Source organism: Gossypium raimondii, chromosome 13, assembly GCF_025698545.1.
Source record: "Gossypium raimondii isolate GPD5lz chromosome 13, ASM2569854v1, whole genome shotgun sequence".
Classification (NCBI taxonomy): Eukaryota; Viridiplantae; Streptophyta; class Magnoliopsida; order Malvales; family Malvaceae; genus Gossypium; species Gossypium raimondii.
The window spans coordinates 52,534,703-52,549,882 of NC_068577.1; the positions used below are offsets into that span (position 1 = coordinate 52,534,703).

At 33.5% G+C, this 15,180-nt stretch overlaps 3 protein-coding genes across 3 annotated transcripts; 2 read left to right on the forward strand and 1 right to left on the reverse strand.

Moving 5' to 3' along the window:
• Positions 1 to 1,712: 1,712 nt before the first annotated feature.
• LOC105783264 (casein kinase 1-like protein HD16) lies at positions 1,713 to 7,974 on the forward strand. The gene is made up of 17 exons (XM_052626596.1): positions 1,713 to 2,029; positions 2,727 to 3,189; positions 3,608 to 3,733; positions 3,821 to 3,894; positions 4,006 to 4,075; positions 4,163 to 4,218; positions 4,331 to 4,402; positions 4,498 to 4,592; positions 4,705 to 4,771; positions 4,857 to 4,986; positions 5,076 to 5,294; positions 5,381 to 5,511; positions 6,157 to 6,331; positions 6,432 to 6,522; positions 6,824 to 6,981; positions 7,088 to 7,276; positions 7,497 to 7,974. The coding sequence occupies exons 2-17, from the start codon at positions 2,782 to 2,784 to the stop codon at positions 7,554 to 7,556; spliced, it is 2,121 nt and encodes a 706-aa protein (XP_052482556.1). The 5' UTR covers positions 1,713 to 2,029; positions 2,727 to 2,781; the 3' UTR covers positions 7,557 to 7,974.
• A 621-nt stretch (positions 7,975 to 8,595) lies between these two features.
• On the forward strand, positions 8,596 to 9,686 carry LOC105783624 (uncharacterized). Its single transcript, XM_012609188.2, has 2 exons — positions 8,596 to 9,097; positions 9,175 to 9,686. Exons 1-2 carry the CDS (start codon positions 8,918 to 8,920, stop codon positions 9,253 to 9,255), a joined length of 261 nt encoding a protein of 86 aa, XP_012464642.1. The 5' UTR covers positions 8,596 to 8,917; the 3' UTR covers positions 9,256 to 9,686.
• Positions 9,687 to 9,692: 6 nt separating this feature from the next.
• Positions 9,693 to 12,224, reverse strand: LOC105783623 (uncharacterized). Its single transcript, XM_012609187.2, has 3 exons — positions 11,837 to 12,224; positions 11,223 to 11,291; positions 9,693 to 10,469 (listed from the first exon to the last, which is right to left on the reverse strand). Exons 1-3 carry the CDS (start codon positions 12,134 to 12,136, stop codon positions 9,852 to 9,854), a joined length of 987 nt encoding a protein of 328 aa, XP_012464641.1. The 5' UTR covers positions 12,137 to 12,224; the 3' UTR covers positions 9,693 to 9,851.
• Between the last annotated feature and the right edge of the window lie 2,956 nt (positions 12,225 to 15,180).

Here is a 15,180-nt window from a genome sequence, read left to right on the forward strand (position 1 = left end):
AAATTGTTAACTAGTTCATTTTCAAGTTTCTATTAACACATAGTCAGGGACGAAGCTAGAAAAATATCTTTAGAGGGCCAAAATTAAATTGTAATTTTTATGATAGTAAAAATGTAAATTTTAAAGAATTAAATAAAAACTTTATTATTTTTAAGGAGCCAAAGCGTAAGCGTTATTTTATTTTTACTAAAAATTTCTATTTTAGTGGGGCTGTGCCTCTCCAACTCCCTCCAGATTCGTCCCTGTACATAGCCATTTTCTACATAAATATTAGAAAATGGTGTTTTAAAAATTTTTTCTTTTGCCGATTGAGTATTAGCTCAATTGACATCGACATTGTTGTCGGTATAAGAGGACATATATTCGAGTATACTGAAGTGCATTATCTTTTTATTTAAGAGTTTGGACAGACCATGAGTAGTTTTAACTATTATATTAAAAAATAAATGTTAAAAATCGTAATACTACCCTAAGCAAGTAAATAAAAAAAAAGAATTTTTTGCTTTTAATTAAAAATCAATATTATTTTATAAATATTTTGGGCATTTTGCATTCCATTCTTTTATTTTTATTATAAATAATTGTTATTCGATTCAACCTAATTTAAAATTAGATTATACAAAAAATATATATTAGTAAAATTGAATTGTAAATAATATAAAATTTAGAATAAATTATAAAAATAGTCACTTTTGTTTGTCTCAGATTACATTTTAGTCACTTATATTTGAAATGTTACGTTTTAGTCACTTACGTTGTTGTTTTGTTACGAAATGGTCACTCTACCGTTAAGCTCCGTTACCTCCCCAAGACGATCCTACAGGACAGTCCAAATTAAATTTATTTAATTAAAAACCTATCTTCATCCCAACAACTAGACATCCAAGTTGGCATTTAAAACCCATTTGGACTGCCACGTAGGGAGGTAACAGAGTTTAATGATAGAGTGAACACTTTGTAACAAAACAATAGCATAAGTGATAAAAACGTAACATTTCAAATATAAATGACTAAAATGTAATCCGAGGCAAACAAAAGTGACTATTTTTATAAATTACCCTGAATTTTAATATTATTCAGTTTGTCCCAATTCATGAATAAATGACAAGTACAGAAGGAAAAAGAAAAAAAGAAAGAGAAAGAATTGAATGGTAGCCAAACCTACCCAAACGAAGGGGAAAATCTGTTATTTGAATCACCCAAATCAATTGATAATTATGTCCATGCATTTAAAACAATTAATATGAATAATACAGTAAAGCGAGTGGGTTTTAGGCCTTTGACCCTTTGTAAATTGTAAGTCCACAAATACAAAATCTTCTTTTGGTTCCTATGTTTCCACATTTGCATGTCTATCATATTTTATTTTATTGGAAAAAAGGAACCCTACATTAACTAGTATTTTAAAATAATTTTTCCTTCATAAAATCTATTTCTCAACCTATTAAGAATATTGGAAAATAAAAATAATTTAAAAATTAGATTTGATCATAACGTTATTTTTTCTGAATTAATTTTACCAAATCCAACTTAAAGTTATAAAATATTTTATTTAATATTTAATAAATAATAAGTATATTACTATTTTGTTAATATAAGAATTTAGAACTTACCGTTCAAAAAAAAAATTAGAGCTTACCTTAAGAAAACCATGTATATATATATATATATATATATATTACTTTTAGATGATTTTAGGCTCTTTTTTTTTTTGATACGTAAAAGATCCTCACCCAAATCTCCACCTAATAAACTTTCTTATTCTCTATCTTCTCTTAAATTTCAATTCAATCAATCTCTCAAGAAAGAGTTTATTTTTCTGCCTCTTTTTGTTACCCTAAATTTTGGAATAAATTTCTATCTTCATACCGCAATAATTCAAAGAACAAGACTGGTTTTTATTTATTTATTTCAAAGTCTTGATTTTTGTATCTGGGTTTTTAAAATTAAGCCCAAGAAATGTATCATCTGAACATATCGTTAAGGATCTGAGCTAGACCCATCAAGTTCTTTTGAGGATATTTGATCTGTGAGTTCTTGCTTTAGCTTGTTTGATGATAAGTTTTAGTTTTGATTATATGTTTTTGATGAGAAGTTGAATGATCAGATTCCAGAATTTGGTTACTGAGAATCTGCTTTGAACTGATTATATAAACGGTTGCTTTTTATGGAAAGTTTTAAAATTTTGTCAGTTTTTGGGGGTGATGAGTGAAATATGAATATTGTTGATCGAGCTTTGTTGTTTCCTTTTGATAGATATAATGAACTCAAAGTTTCGTTGTTTATTTTTTCATTGTAAATCACCGATGATCTATGAAGTGTGAATTGCGTTGATTTTTTTGTATGTTTTTAGCTACTTTTACTTAATAGATATATGGTACTTGGCAAATAATATATTTCTTGTTGAAGGGTATTTGATTAATTGCTAAAAGTATTATTTTGGTTTATCTTCTTTGAGATAGCTTCTTAGTGGATGATTATAGTAACAATTGTTTGTTTCCTTAATTTGATCATTTGCTCTCTGATTGTGTTATTATTGCGTATAGTTTTGATGGCATGATAGGTTAAATTTTTGTAAATCTTGGTTATTTGTGGAAGGGTACCTTAAAAATGGTTAAATATTTAGTTATGGATTATATGAGCTTTCCAAATGTGTAGTGTTTTGCTTACGAGACATGTGTTAATTAGTTTCTATATCGGTAAAGTTGTTAAACTTTTTCTCACAGGATTTTGTAGGGGAGCTTAGGGAACTAAGTGGCATGTGAATTGCACGCGGTGAGGATGCCAGAATTGCGAAGTGGAGCCCGGAGATCGAAACACCTTGATGATCTTCAGCCACCTCCTCAACCGGTTGAACAAGCGGAGAATTGGGTTCTGCCTGCACAAAACAGAACCAGGAGGAGAGCTGGTGGAAGAGGAAGGGGTAATGCTGCTGGTGTAGCCAAAGGGCCCTCGGCGGCGGTACCCACAAGGCCAACAGCCGCCGGTAGAGGCCGGGGCATTAGGTTGATAGATTTAGATCCCGAGCCTCGTCAGGTTCTTCCTCAGGCTGAACCTTTGGCTGCTGCTGGACCTGCTTTCAACCGAGTAGAAGTAGTGGCAGATAAAGATATTGCGATGGAGGGTCGGAGTGCTGATAAAATAGTTGGAGTTGAAGAAGAAGCTAGCACCACCCCTGTTCCTGAAACGGTAGCTCCGTATTACATACTATATCTTTCCTTTATTGTTGAATACAATTATTACTAATTAAATTATCCGTATTAAGTTGCTTATTCTGTTAAGCCCCTCTTTGGAAAAAGAACTGTCTGAATACGAAATTCTTTTCCTAGTATGCTCTTAAACTAAGAGCTAAGTACTATCTTACTAACAACTATCTTATTAATACAATTCCGAACCTAGTGATTCTTCATTTAAGCATTTTATAAACTATTCGAATAATTATTTGTGTTGATTTTGCGTGAAAGTGATGAATGTTTTAGCATCAAGCCACATGGATTCCAGTTGTCTGTCTTCTATTCCGAAACTTTTACCGTAAAACATTCCTAGTATTAAGTTGTTCACCTTGGGGAAGCTCTTGCCTGAATACTGTTTTCGTTACTCCTTGCAGGTACAAGTGGGTAATTCTCCTGTATATAGGTTAGAAAGGAAATTGGGCAAGGGCGGTTTTGGCCAAGTTTATGTTGGCCAAAGGACAAGTGGTGGTAGTGATAGAATTGGACCCGATGCAATTGAGGTATTTCTGAGAAACTTGTGCTCATGTAAAGGTTTTTCCACATCAAACCACTTGGGAGCTAATGTGGTAAGATTTGTTTCGTTGCAGGTGGCCTTGAAGCTTGAGCATCGGAACAGTAAAGGTTGCAATTATGGTCCGCCTTATGAGTGGCAAGTATACAAGTATGGTTTTTTTAATCATCAAACTTTTAGCAAGCTTTTGTTCCTACATATTTTACTGCAGTTGTTTAAATTCTCACATTTTTTGTTTTAATCTCCAAATCAAATGAAAAGTTCCCTAAGTGGGTGTTATGGGATTCCTTCTGTGCACTACAAGGGTCGCCAGGGAGACTTCTATATTCTTGTGAGTTTTGATTTCAAGCTTCTAGTGTTTTTATTCCAAAATTACCTAATGTATCTTAATCATAAATAACTTTATTGAATATTTCAGGTGATGGATATGCTTGGTCCCAGTTTATGGGATGTTTGGAATTCTCTAGGACAGTCGTAAGAAATAATAGAATCTTTTTTCTTTTGTTCCTCTGTCATACCTCTTTGGGCATGTTTACATGTATCTACTATATTCTCTCAACTTTGGTAATATTTTGTACTATGACAGGATGTCGCCAAATATGGCTGCATGCATTGCCGTGGAGGCAATATCAATTCTTGAAAAGCTACATTTAAAGGGGTAGGCCATATCATAACTTTCTAAGATTTATTGGATTCAACCTCCTATTTTGCATAGTCACAACTGACTGTCGTTCTGTCATCTGCTTGAAAAAGGTTTGTCCATGGAGATGTGAAGCCTGAGAATTTTTTATTAGGTCTACCTGGATCAGCTGATGAGAAGAAGCTATATCTTATTGATCTTGGTTTAGGTATGTTCTTTTGAGTTCTCTCATCCCCTTTAATTGTATGTTCTTTCCAAGGTTTCAGGCATGAGTTCATTATGGTTAACTGTTAGTATTTTCTTCCTCTCCAACCAATCAGCTTCAAGATGGAAAGATGCACAGTCTGGTCAACATGTTGATTATGATCAGAGGCCGGATGTTTTCAGGTGTGTAGACTTGTTCTTAAGTGTCGCCACTTACTGCTTATGCTCGGTGTTAATATCTTCGCCCTTCGGGTATTTCTTCTATCAGGGGAACAATCAGGTATGCTAGTGTGCATGCGCATTTGGGTCGGACTGGAAGTCGTAGAGATGACCTTGAGTCATTGGCATACACATTGATATTTCTAATAAAAGGGCGGTTACCATGGCAGGGTTATCAGGTTCGTGTTGTTGTTTCGATTAAGGATTTACTTAATCCGATTTACTTACTTCCTCTGAACTATATTTCCTTTTGTCTGGAATTTTACAGGGTGATAACAAGAGTTTTCTGGTTTGCAAGAAAAAGATGGCCACTTCTCCAGAGTTGATGTGTTGCTTTTGTCCTGCCCCGTTTAAGCAGTTCCTTGAGGCTGTTACAAATATGAAATTTGATGAGGAGCCCAATTATGCGAAGCTTATATCCTTCTTTGAGAGCCTAATTGAACCATGCACTCCATTGAGACCGATAAGAATCGATGGAGCTCTTAAGGTGGTTTTTATATCTTTTCCTTCAATTAAATTGGACTGGATAGCCTTTTCAATTAAACAACCTTTTTGCTGTCTTCTATTGTATAGGTTGGGCAAAAGCGAGGAAGACTGGTCATTAATTTAGAAGAAGATGAGCAACCTAAGAAAAAAATACGACTAGGTAGTCCTGCTACTCAGTGGATTTCGGTTTACAATGCACGTTGTCCTATGAAGCAGAGGTAAAGTTTTGCATTTTCTTGTTAAATATAATTTCCATTTTTTCCCCTTCTGCTCAAACATTTGGCTAAATCTCGACTTTGGGATGTTGTTTGCTAGTTATACGAGTGGTATGAATGATCAACATTTGCTTTTATGTTATTCCCACAGTGCATTAATTTCATCATGTTTTCATCATCACAGGAGCATATTTGGAAACTCTATTAACTGTATATAAAAGCAATCCCCTTAGGCGAATCTTCACAGTATATTTTAGCCATATATAGTTGTAGTTGAATCTATAGCTATATTTGAAATTGAGCACGTGTAAATTTAACTACAAGCTCCTTTTTTTTTTTAATGTGAATTGTTTTAGCATTTCACTAGCTTATAAACATGTCCATGAACTGAGCTGTCCACAAGGCTCACGGGTTAGGCCATTGATACGGATCTTAAAACCCTTATACTCAAATAGTCACTGGTTGTTCAAACTTGACCTTGGTCTATTAAAATTAGACTGCCAGTATCTGATATTTGTTTGACGGTGCATTTTGCTTGAAATATATGATACTGAACCATGAGCTGTGAAACTTGTTTTGCGTTTGTTCATCTTGAGGTAGTTTGTGAATGGTGTTTATCCGACCCCTAACTTTTGATCAAAATTGTAGATATCACTACAATGTAGCAGATTCAAGGTTGCGCCAGCATGTAGAGAAGGGTAATGAAGATGGATTATTTATTAGTTGTGTGGCATCGGCTGCTAACCTCTGGGCCCTGATCATGGATGCGGGAACTGGTTTCACGTCCCAGGTTTATGAATTGTCAACCGTCTTTCTGCACAAGGTTGGAAAATTACTCAAAAGTACTATTTCCTGTTATTTTTGTGCTCGGATTGCGTACATTCTTTTTACTTGCTCATTTAATACTTATTGGATTTCATCAGGATTGGATTATGGAGCAATGGGAAAAGAACTACTATATTAGTTCAATAGCTGGAGCAAATAATGGAAGTTCCTTGGTTGTTATGTCAAAAGGTTGGTAAATTCTTATTTTACAATTTAGCCTGGAAGTTCAAGACACCTATGTTACTCGGATTCTTCAATTTTCTTGAAATAGCCGTATTTAAGACCCATTTCCAACACAACTCGATGTGTGTATGAGGATCCTTCAAAGATCCTCTAAATACATAGAAACACTTGGGAAAAAATGAATATACTTATGCCAGATGTATTCATATTTGACATTCGCGTTTGAGTCTGAATAACAATGGAGATTTTTATACACCTATAACATAAATTATATTGACAACTGTTACAAAATTCCGCGACTTTGTAGGGACTCCTTACACTCAACAGTCATACAAGTTGAGCGAATCTTTTCCCTTCAAATGGATAAATAAGAAGTGGAAAGAAGGCTTTCATGTAACCTCAATGACAACTGCCGGGAGTTGCTGGGGTGTGGTAATGTCAAGGAACTCTGGGTTCTCTGATCAGGTATTCGTTCCTTTTCATCTTTATGTATGTCTTCGGTTTTCTGCTACCCTTGATTTCTCCAAAGCTGCTGCTTATACTTTGTATTATATTTAATTCATGATTCAAGGTTGTGGAGCTTGACTTTTTGTATCCAAGTGAAGGAATACATCGGCGATGGGAGAGTGGTTACAGAATAACATCTATGGCTGCAACCGCAGATCAAGCTGCCTTCATACTAAGCATTCCGAAACGAAAAATGATGGATGAAACTCAGGAAACTCTGCGCACATCCGCCTTCCCGAGCACCCATGTAAAGGTGTGTATTGCTTACCTATGTTGTTTATATTCTTTGTTTTTCTTGAAGTATCCACATCCAACACCCATATTTGTCATATTTTTGGACACGAACGTCAAAAAGCTTAGAAAATTTGTAGATATCCGGATTGACTCTCACATTCGAATCTGAATAACCTATTCTCTTTGATTATATATGCTCTGGAGTTTGATGTTTATGTGATGATTGTTTATGTTTGCAGGACAAATGGGCAAAAAATCTGTACCTAGCATCAATTTGCTATGGGCGGACTGTGTGCTAGTTCTGTGTGTTGTGGAGTGGGGTGTGTCGGATACAAATATGTATCGGACATGAGTATGTTTTACTTTTGATGTAATTGGAGGGTCATATTTATATTTCTGTATTCATATCCGAGATGTGTCGGATACGGGTTTCAGATACAATTATTTTAAGAAAAACAAAGAGTCATATAGTAACATAGCTAGTTTAACTTGCTTCATAAAGAAGAAATAATGATTCAAAGATCAAATTTTGGAAGCTGTTTCTTGACTTTATATACATGGGTGGGGTTGGTGGGAAACCGGTTCTGAAATTTTGAAGAACCATTCAAATGTTGTTGCTCGGGGTAGTATGGAGAAATCAGGTTAAACTGGTGTTTATTATTATTATTATTATTATTATTATTATTATTATTTATGAATTTTTAATTGAATCGAGAATTTTTTTTTTTTTTAAGTTTCAGAAGTAAAAAATGACATATGATTATTCAAAAAATAGAATTTACACGAAATAAATACTTTTAATTTTATTATTTTGGGGTTGAATTCTTGAGCAAAAATATGTTGATCGAAAATTACTTAAAATTTGGATTGCATATTCTATCCGCGTATAGAAGATGCAATGAGTATAAAAAGTGACATCAACATGAAGTTAATATAATATTTAATTATAAATATTATATTTATATTTTAATATTTTATTACATTCTAAATGATAAAATCAATGTTTTTAAAATTAGTTTGGTGATTGAACCAATAAAATTACCGGTTTGTCAATTCGATTAATTAAATAATTAAAAAATTCATAAAAAAAACTAATCTTATGCGTCTCTCTAAATCAATACTTTAACTGATTCTTGATTCAATCGATTCAATTTAATCCAGTTTAGACAACCATGAAAAAAAAATATTTGTACCTTAACTGATTCTTGATGCAATCGATTCAAATGGTCAATCTAATCCAGTTTTAAAAAAAAAAAACATTTGAGCTAGAGAGGACCCTAGAAAATTTAGAAATTTCTAATTTTCTATACTTGCCAAGGAATCTAGATTAAATACCATACCAATAATAAGACTCTCTCTTAAGAGTTGAATATTGTTATCTTTTTCAAATCTTTTGGGTTATATGTTGGAACTCCAAGCTATCAGTTAGTTTGGTATATATTCTTTTCATACAAAACAGAACTAGAAAAGCTAAAATTCTAACCAATTGTTGATGTAGTTGGTAAGCCACTATAGATTTTGTTATACCATACAATAATATGCCCAAACCAATCCGTAGGCTTGCTTTTAAGGAGAAGATGCCTCCATTTTCTTTCCATTGTCTTTCTTTAGTTTCTTAAAAAAGAAGATATCATTGATTTTGAAAGAAGACAAAGGAGAAATGTGTCCTCTGAGGTTCTTGCTGGTGTTTCTCTCAGCAGTTTTAGCAGGATACGTAACATGGAGGACGGCACATTCGTCATCCAATATTGACGATGATGGCGGCGGCAATGGCAATGTAGTTTCTGAGGATTCTGGGAAGATTGTTGCCATAGAAAAACAAGAAATCAGTTCCAAAAGGGTATGTGCCAGAAATGTTTCATTTTCTTTTCTAGGTTTCTGGTTTTTGTTTCTTACTTTGATTTTCTTGGAGTTCAGAAGGTTCAGAATGCATTCTGGGTATTTGTTGACATGGCTAGTGGGAAGTATTTGTGGAGGAATTTCAAGAATTCAGAATAGGAAAAGAAGAAGAAATATCGACTCTGCAAATGTCGAGATTCGAACATTGATCTACTAGATATCAACTTTTAAAGATGACTCATGAGTCATGACTGCACGAATCTCGAACCTAAGAGCCACTTGTATAATTTTTACATGTTGTACAATTCAAACTTGGAACTTAATCTAGGAATATGTGTGAATGCAATGGGAGAATCTGGAATGTAAAGAGATGAAATGCAATTTTTCTGGATCTCTACCCTGTAATGAATGCAATCTATCCAAGTATGATCTTTGCCAGAAAAATTGAAATTTCCGACAAAATTGTTTCATGACTTGATGAATAGAAATTGAAACTCGAATTCACTCGTGTCCAGATTCGCATAGGATACGAGTGTTGGTCTATCAAAGACGAGTATTTCAAGAAAAACAAAGAGCTGGAATCGATCGAAGTGACATAGCAGAAAAGTATTACTAGTCATGTAAGGAATATAATAATAGAAATCCACATTCTTGAAATTTTCTTTCTAACAAATTGCCCTTTGTGTTAGATTTCAATAGAACAAACATATGTACAAAATCAACAGTTGATGTTGCAGATAATGTAATGAAGAACATTAGTGCAGATCAACTTGAAGCTTGATAGACATGTATAAAAGTGCAAGGAGAGCACCTTGAGGGAGTGGAGCATATCTCGCTAGATTGGAGCCAACCCACATCGCTATGACCACCAGAACAACCACACTGCTGCTGGTTTTCCCACAAACCCAACTCGCAAACAAAAGACATAAAGTCAGCAAAACGCCGCCTCTTCCGCCTAAAACCCATGCAATTACGTAACCGATCTTATAGCCAGCATCCAGCTTTTTATCGAGTAGAGCCATTAGGCTGCTGAAGGTGAGAGAAAACTGAGACCCAAATGTCTGCAGCAAGAACAGCAATATGAAAGCAGATTTTATAACTTCTATAAACGACCCTCTCCCTTGTTGCAGGCTTTCTTCGTCGGTCTCATCACCAGTTTCTTCGTAAAAGGAAGAATATTCCTCATTTACTTCATATTGTTTTCGGAATCTTTCTTCTTGCATTTTTCGTTTGAGTTCAGCCCACCTATATATCCTAACCCCATCTTCATACTTGGGACTATGATTCCGCTTTCCTTTGTATGACCTCCCAACATCCTCTTGAAACGTAAGTGTTCGATCATACCTAATCCTTGTTACTTCGTTAGATAAGACCTGTTCAGAAGTGAAATGCTTAAGAGAATCAATCATTGATGTCTGAAATATAATAACCCAAAAAAGAAAAATAGTGGGGAAATGGAGACAAAGGAAGTTACTGCATCTGAAGAAGTATAATAGAATTTCTCATCTTAGTGAAAGCATTGCAATGGCCTACAAAACCATCATTACAGCCCAAGCAGATGCAAATTTTCATGACAAGAAGTAACTCACGGTCATACTTAAGGAACTGAAAGGAAAGTTTTAGTATTAGTAATCCAAAGCGCTTTTTCACTCGTTTGCACTCTCTCCCCATTCTTTACTTCCTAAGAAGCTCATTATTCAGTGTTGGCTTTAGTAATCCAAAGCGCTCTTTCACTTGTTTGCACTCGCTCCCCATTCTTTACTTCCTAAGAAGCTCATTATTCAGTGTTGGCTTAAGCTAGATCCCAGGAATGCAGCTCCGGACTGTACACAATCCTACACTTCGATTTTGCATAGAGTGGCCACATTCAAGCTTGAAACACACACACTTTTGTGCTTTCAACCTAAAATTTCTACTGAGTCCAAATATAGATAACAAGAATTGCAAAGAATCAACGTCTTTCTTCCTACATGGCTACATCTACCCAAAGCAACAACGAGTTATGCTGGTTCAAAGTTCATAACTAGATCCTCTTGATCTAAAGCAACCATTTTCTCAAACTTATTGTAACAATAAAAATCAGCAAGCAATGAATCATGAGATAACAAGGAAAAAGGAATTCTCACTTCATAAGCATGGCGGATGCTCTTGAATAGCTCACTAGCTCGTGAATGCTTGCTCACATCGGGATGATACTGCCATCAAAACATGAAAATACATGAACCATAACAAAATTCATTTCATAGACACTTCTTAACTAACATATATATATACTGATCTCGACCGGAGCCTCACGTTCTTGAACTCTATCCAAAGATTCAAAGAAAAACCATTTTTAATATATATATATATATATATATATATATATATATTAAGATAAGATTCGTGCGAAAGCAGAACCCGACAAAATTAATAGTATAAGATTTTTTAAATTCAGAATCTATTTCTATAAATTTCCTTCACGAAGCATAACAAGTTCACTGTAATTCATATAGCTTCAAAAAAAAAATCATCGGTATATAACAAATTCAACCTCAGAGTAGCTCTAAAAACGGATATATTTTTCGAGCCTCCTATTACAAATGATCATTTCTAGATCACAAAGTTCTTAATAGTTAATTCACAAGATTTTGTAAAAGAAAATTTTAGACCTTAAAAACAATTGGCGGTGAAAAAAAAATAGTCAAGCATAAATTGAGTTAAAGTAATTGAGAATGGAAAAAGAACAAAAAACGATTACCTTTCGAGCGAGAAGTCGATAAGCTCGCTTGATATCAGCGGAGGAAGCATTCCGAGCGACGCCGAGTACTGTATAATGATTCTGCTCGCCGTTGATTCCAGTCGCTGGTGTGAACGATGATGATGGCGGTGGGACCCAGCGGTTACGATGTTCGCTCGGGTGTTGGTTGTAAGGGTGGCGCCAGCTGCCGTTGAACGGAAAAGCGGAAATGGAAGGGTTGCCGCCGTTAGCGATGAAGGAGGAGGAGGAGGGGGGAAAGCCGTGGATGGGAGTGGGTCCCACCAAAAGGTACCACTGCATTGTGGTTCATGGATTTGGTAATGAAATCTACGCCTCTTTAAATGGCTTTTTTCTTTTTCGCGTTCTGGAAGAAGGAGCAGTTCAGTAAAGGAGGAATGGTAATTTGACTTGCGAGTGACATAGGATATGGTGAATGTCTCGGACCAACCGTTTAGCGAGATTTTTTGACCCGATAATTATGGTCTTAGCCCAATCAAGTGTATTAATTTTTTGTTAGCGAATTACAATAATAGTCCGAACAACTAACATAATAACATAATTCAGATAATACTTGAGACAGGAAACATCATTGACCATCGGTCATCATATGGAGTTTCTAGTGTATTAAATTTTACTTTTAAAATACTATTACATTTTAAATTTTATATATATATTCAATAATATTAATAGAAAATAAAATAGAATATCTTGAAACTATAATTTATTTTTAGTTAATGGAAGACATGAATAACACAAATTTTTATAAATGAAATAAAATGAAAATTATGACATTATTTAATTTTTTAAAGATCATAATATTTTTATTTATTATTTTTGTTGTTTTGGAAGATGAGATATATCAATATTATAATTAGACAACTTAAATTTTACACCGATATAAATAGATTTTTTATTATTAAAATTAGATTAGCCATATTATTTGTGTTATTAACTAAAACTAAAATAAACAAGTTTTTTCAAGTAAAATTTTAATTGATTTAATATTTCTATTATATTTATTTAGAATATTATTTTTTAATATATATTTAAGGTTTAAATTTTTTAAGTAAATAAATAATTAAATAATTTTAATTTAATCAATGAATAAAATATAAAATATGATAATTTTATCATTAAATTTTCAATTAGACAAACAATGGAAATGTGTGTGAAAATGAAAATGTAAATCAAAATATCCAATAAATAAAATTTATAATTATTAATATTATAAAACTTATTTATATTGTACTAAAAACTTTTAATTGAATTTGTTGAGACAAAATGAGCTGAGAGTTGTTGAATTGCACTCGATAGTACTAATTGCAGATTGTCACTAAGGTGGTTTAATACTTGCAATATTTGAGTTAGCAATTTAATGATAAAAATCTTTGGACCTAATTATATGTTGTTATATTGAAGATACTTTGATCTAGACCTGATCATGGGTTGGGGCTGACTGTTTTCTAGGCCAGGGTCGGGCTAGCTCGAAAAATGGGTCTAAAAGTTTGTTCAAGCCCAGCTCAGATAAAAAATGTTAAACCCGAGTTCGACTTGTTAGTATTAATTTTTTATATTATTTTTTATATAAAAATAAATTTAAAAAATATAATACATCAAATACACTAAGAACATTAAAATAAATGTTTTTAACAAATAGGGGTGAAACCAGGGGGTTGGCAGGATCTAGACCTGATCATGGGTTGGGGCTGACTGTTTTCTAAGCCAGGGTCGGGCTAGCTCGAAAAATGGGTCTAAAAGTTTGTCCAAGCCCAGCTCAGATAAAAAATGTTAAACCCGAGTTCGACTTGTTAGTATTAATTTTTTATATTATTTTTTATATAAAAATAAATTTAAAAAATATAATACATCAAATACACTAAGAACATTAAAATAAATGTTTTTAACAAATAGGGGTGAAACCAGGGGGTTGGCAGGAGCCCCGACACCTCTAAAATGGAAAATTTTTCATATAGGCCTTTTAGTAAAGGTAAAATTACACTTTGATCCCCCTAAAAATGATAAAAATTTGATTTAATCCTTTGAAAATTATAAAAATAGAGGCTATTAAAATGGTGAAATCATGCTTTTACTATCGTAAAAATTACAATTTAATTTCGACCCCCTAAAAAGATTTTCTGGCTTCGCCCCTGTTAACAAATTGAAAATTCATTAAAAAAACTCTTCATACTTAAATAACACTAAGATAATTGCAACTTTGCAAGCAAATACATCTAAAATAGTAGCAAAATTAACAATAAAATAAGAGTTATACAATATCAAAATAATAACAACAAAATAATAGTAATATAATAGCAAAGTGATAGTAAAACAGCAGCAGGAAAAAAATTAGCCAGATTTAGGCCGAGCCAGGGCCAAAAAATTTTACCGAGGAACGGCTCATTTTCTAAACGGGAATTTTTTTGTCCAAGCCCATTTTTGGGCCTATATTTTTGCCTAAACCCTTTTATTTTTCAAGCGGGCCTTCGGGCCTAGACAGATGACTCAACCCATGATTAGGTCTACTTTGGTTCATCTATGGAAACCAATCCTTGGCATTTGAATATTAGGTTGAATTGGATTCATGTGAATCAATTAAGTCCTTGGAATGTGGATATGTGACCGATATAGTGCTGTTAATTTTGGAGAACATATCTTCAATTGATTTTGCTTTGATTGTTAATTATGTAATAACTATTTTTCAAGGAATTATTTTGTATTCATATAGATTCTATGTTAGCAAGCCGAAATTGATATATGCTTAAGGTTTATTTAGGTTTTGTATGAGAGCTTATTTGAGTGCAAACTGTTATTGTAAATATTGTTGAGTGTTTACTGCCCAAGTTCTCAGGGGGAAGATTGGAGGTGAGTCTTTTACTCTTTAGGTATAAAGACGAGATCTCTATACTTGGAGAGTGATAGAGTGTGAATCACGTGTATTTGTGAATAAAGATTGTAATACCCCCTACCCGTATTCGTCGCCGAAATAGGGTATGAGGCATTACCAAATTTTACCGAATAAATTTTTCACAAAATCCCAAAGTTTTTTTTAAAAAATTCAATATAACCCCTTTTACAAGTATCTAATCTTCCCTGCAATTTTAAACCGAGACCAATCCAACACAACCAATCAATTTCAACATATTTTCAAGATTGATTTAATGTATTCATAAGATAACTCCATCACATACCAAAACCAAAATTTGTTAGCCATACCAATGGCTAACCATACATTCATTTCACATTAACATTTACTTTACTAGCTTATACATGCCATTGATTTCCAAAATAAGGTTTCTTTATATACCGAGATCTTGAGGTTGATAGTGTGATGCGTCTCCGACCAA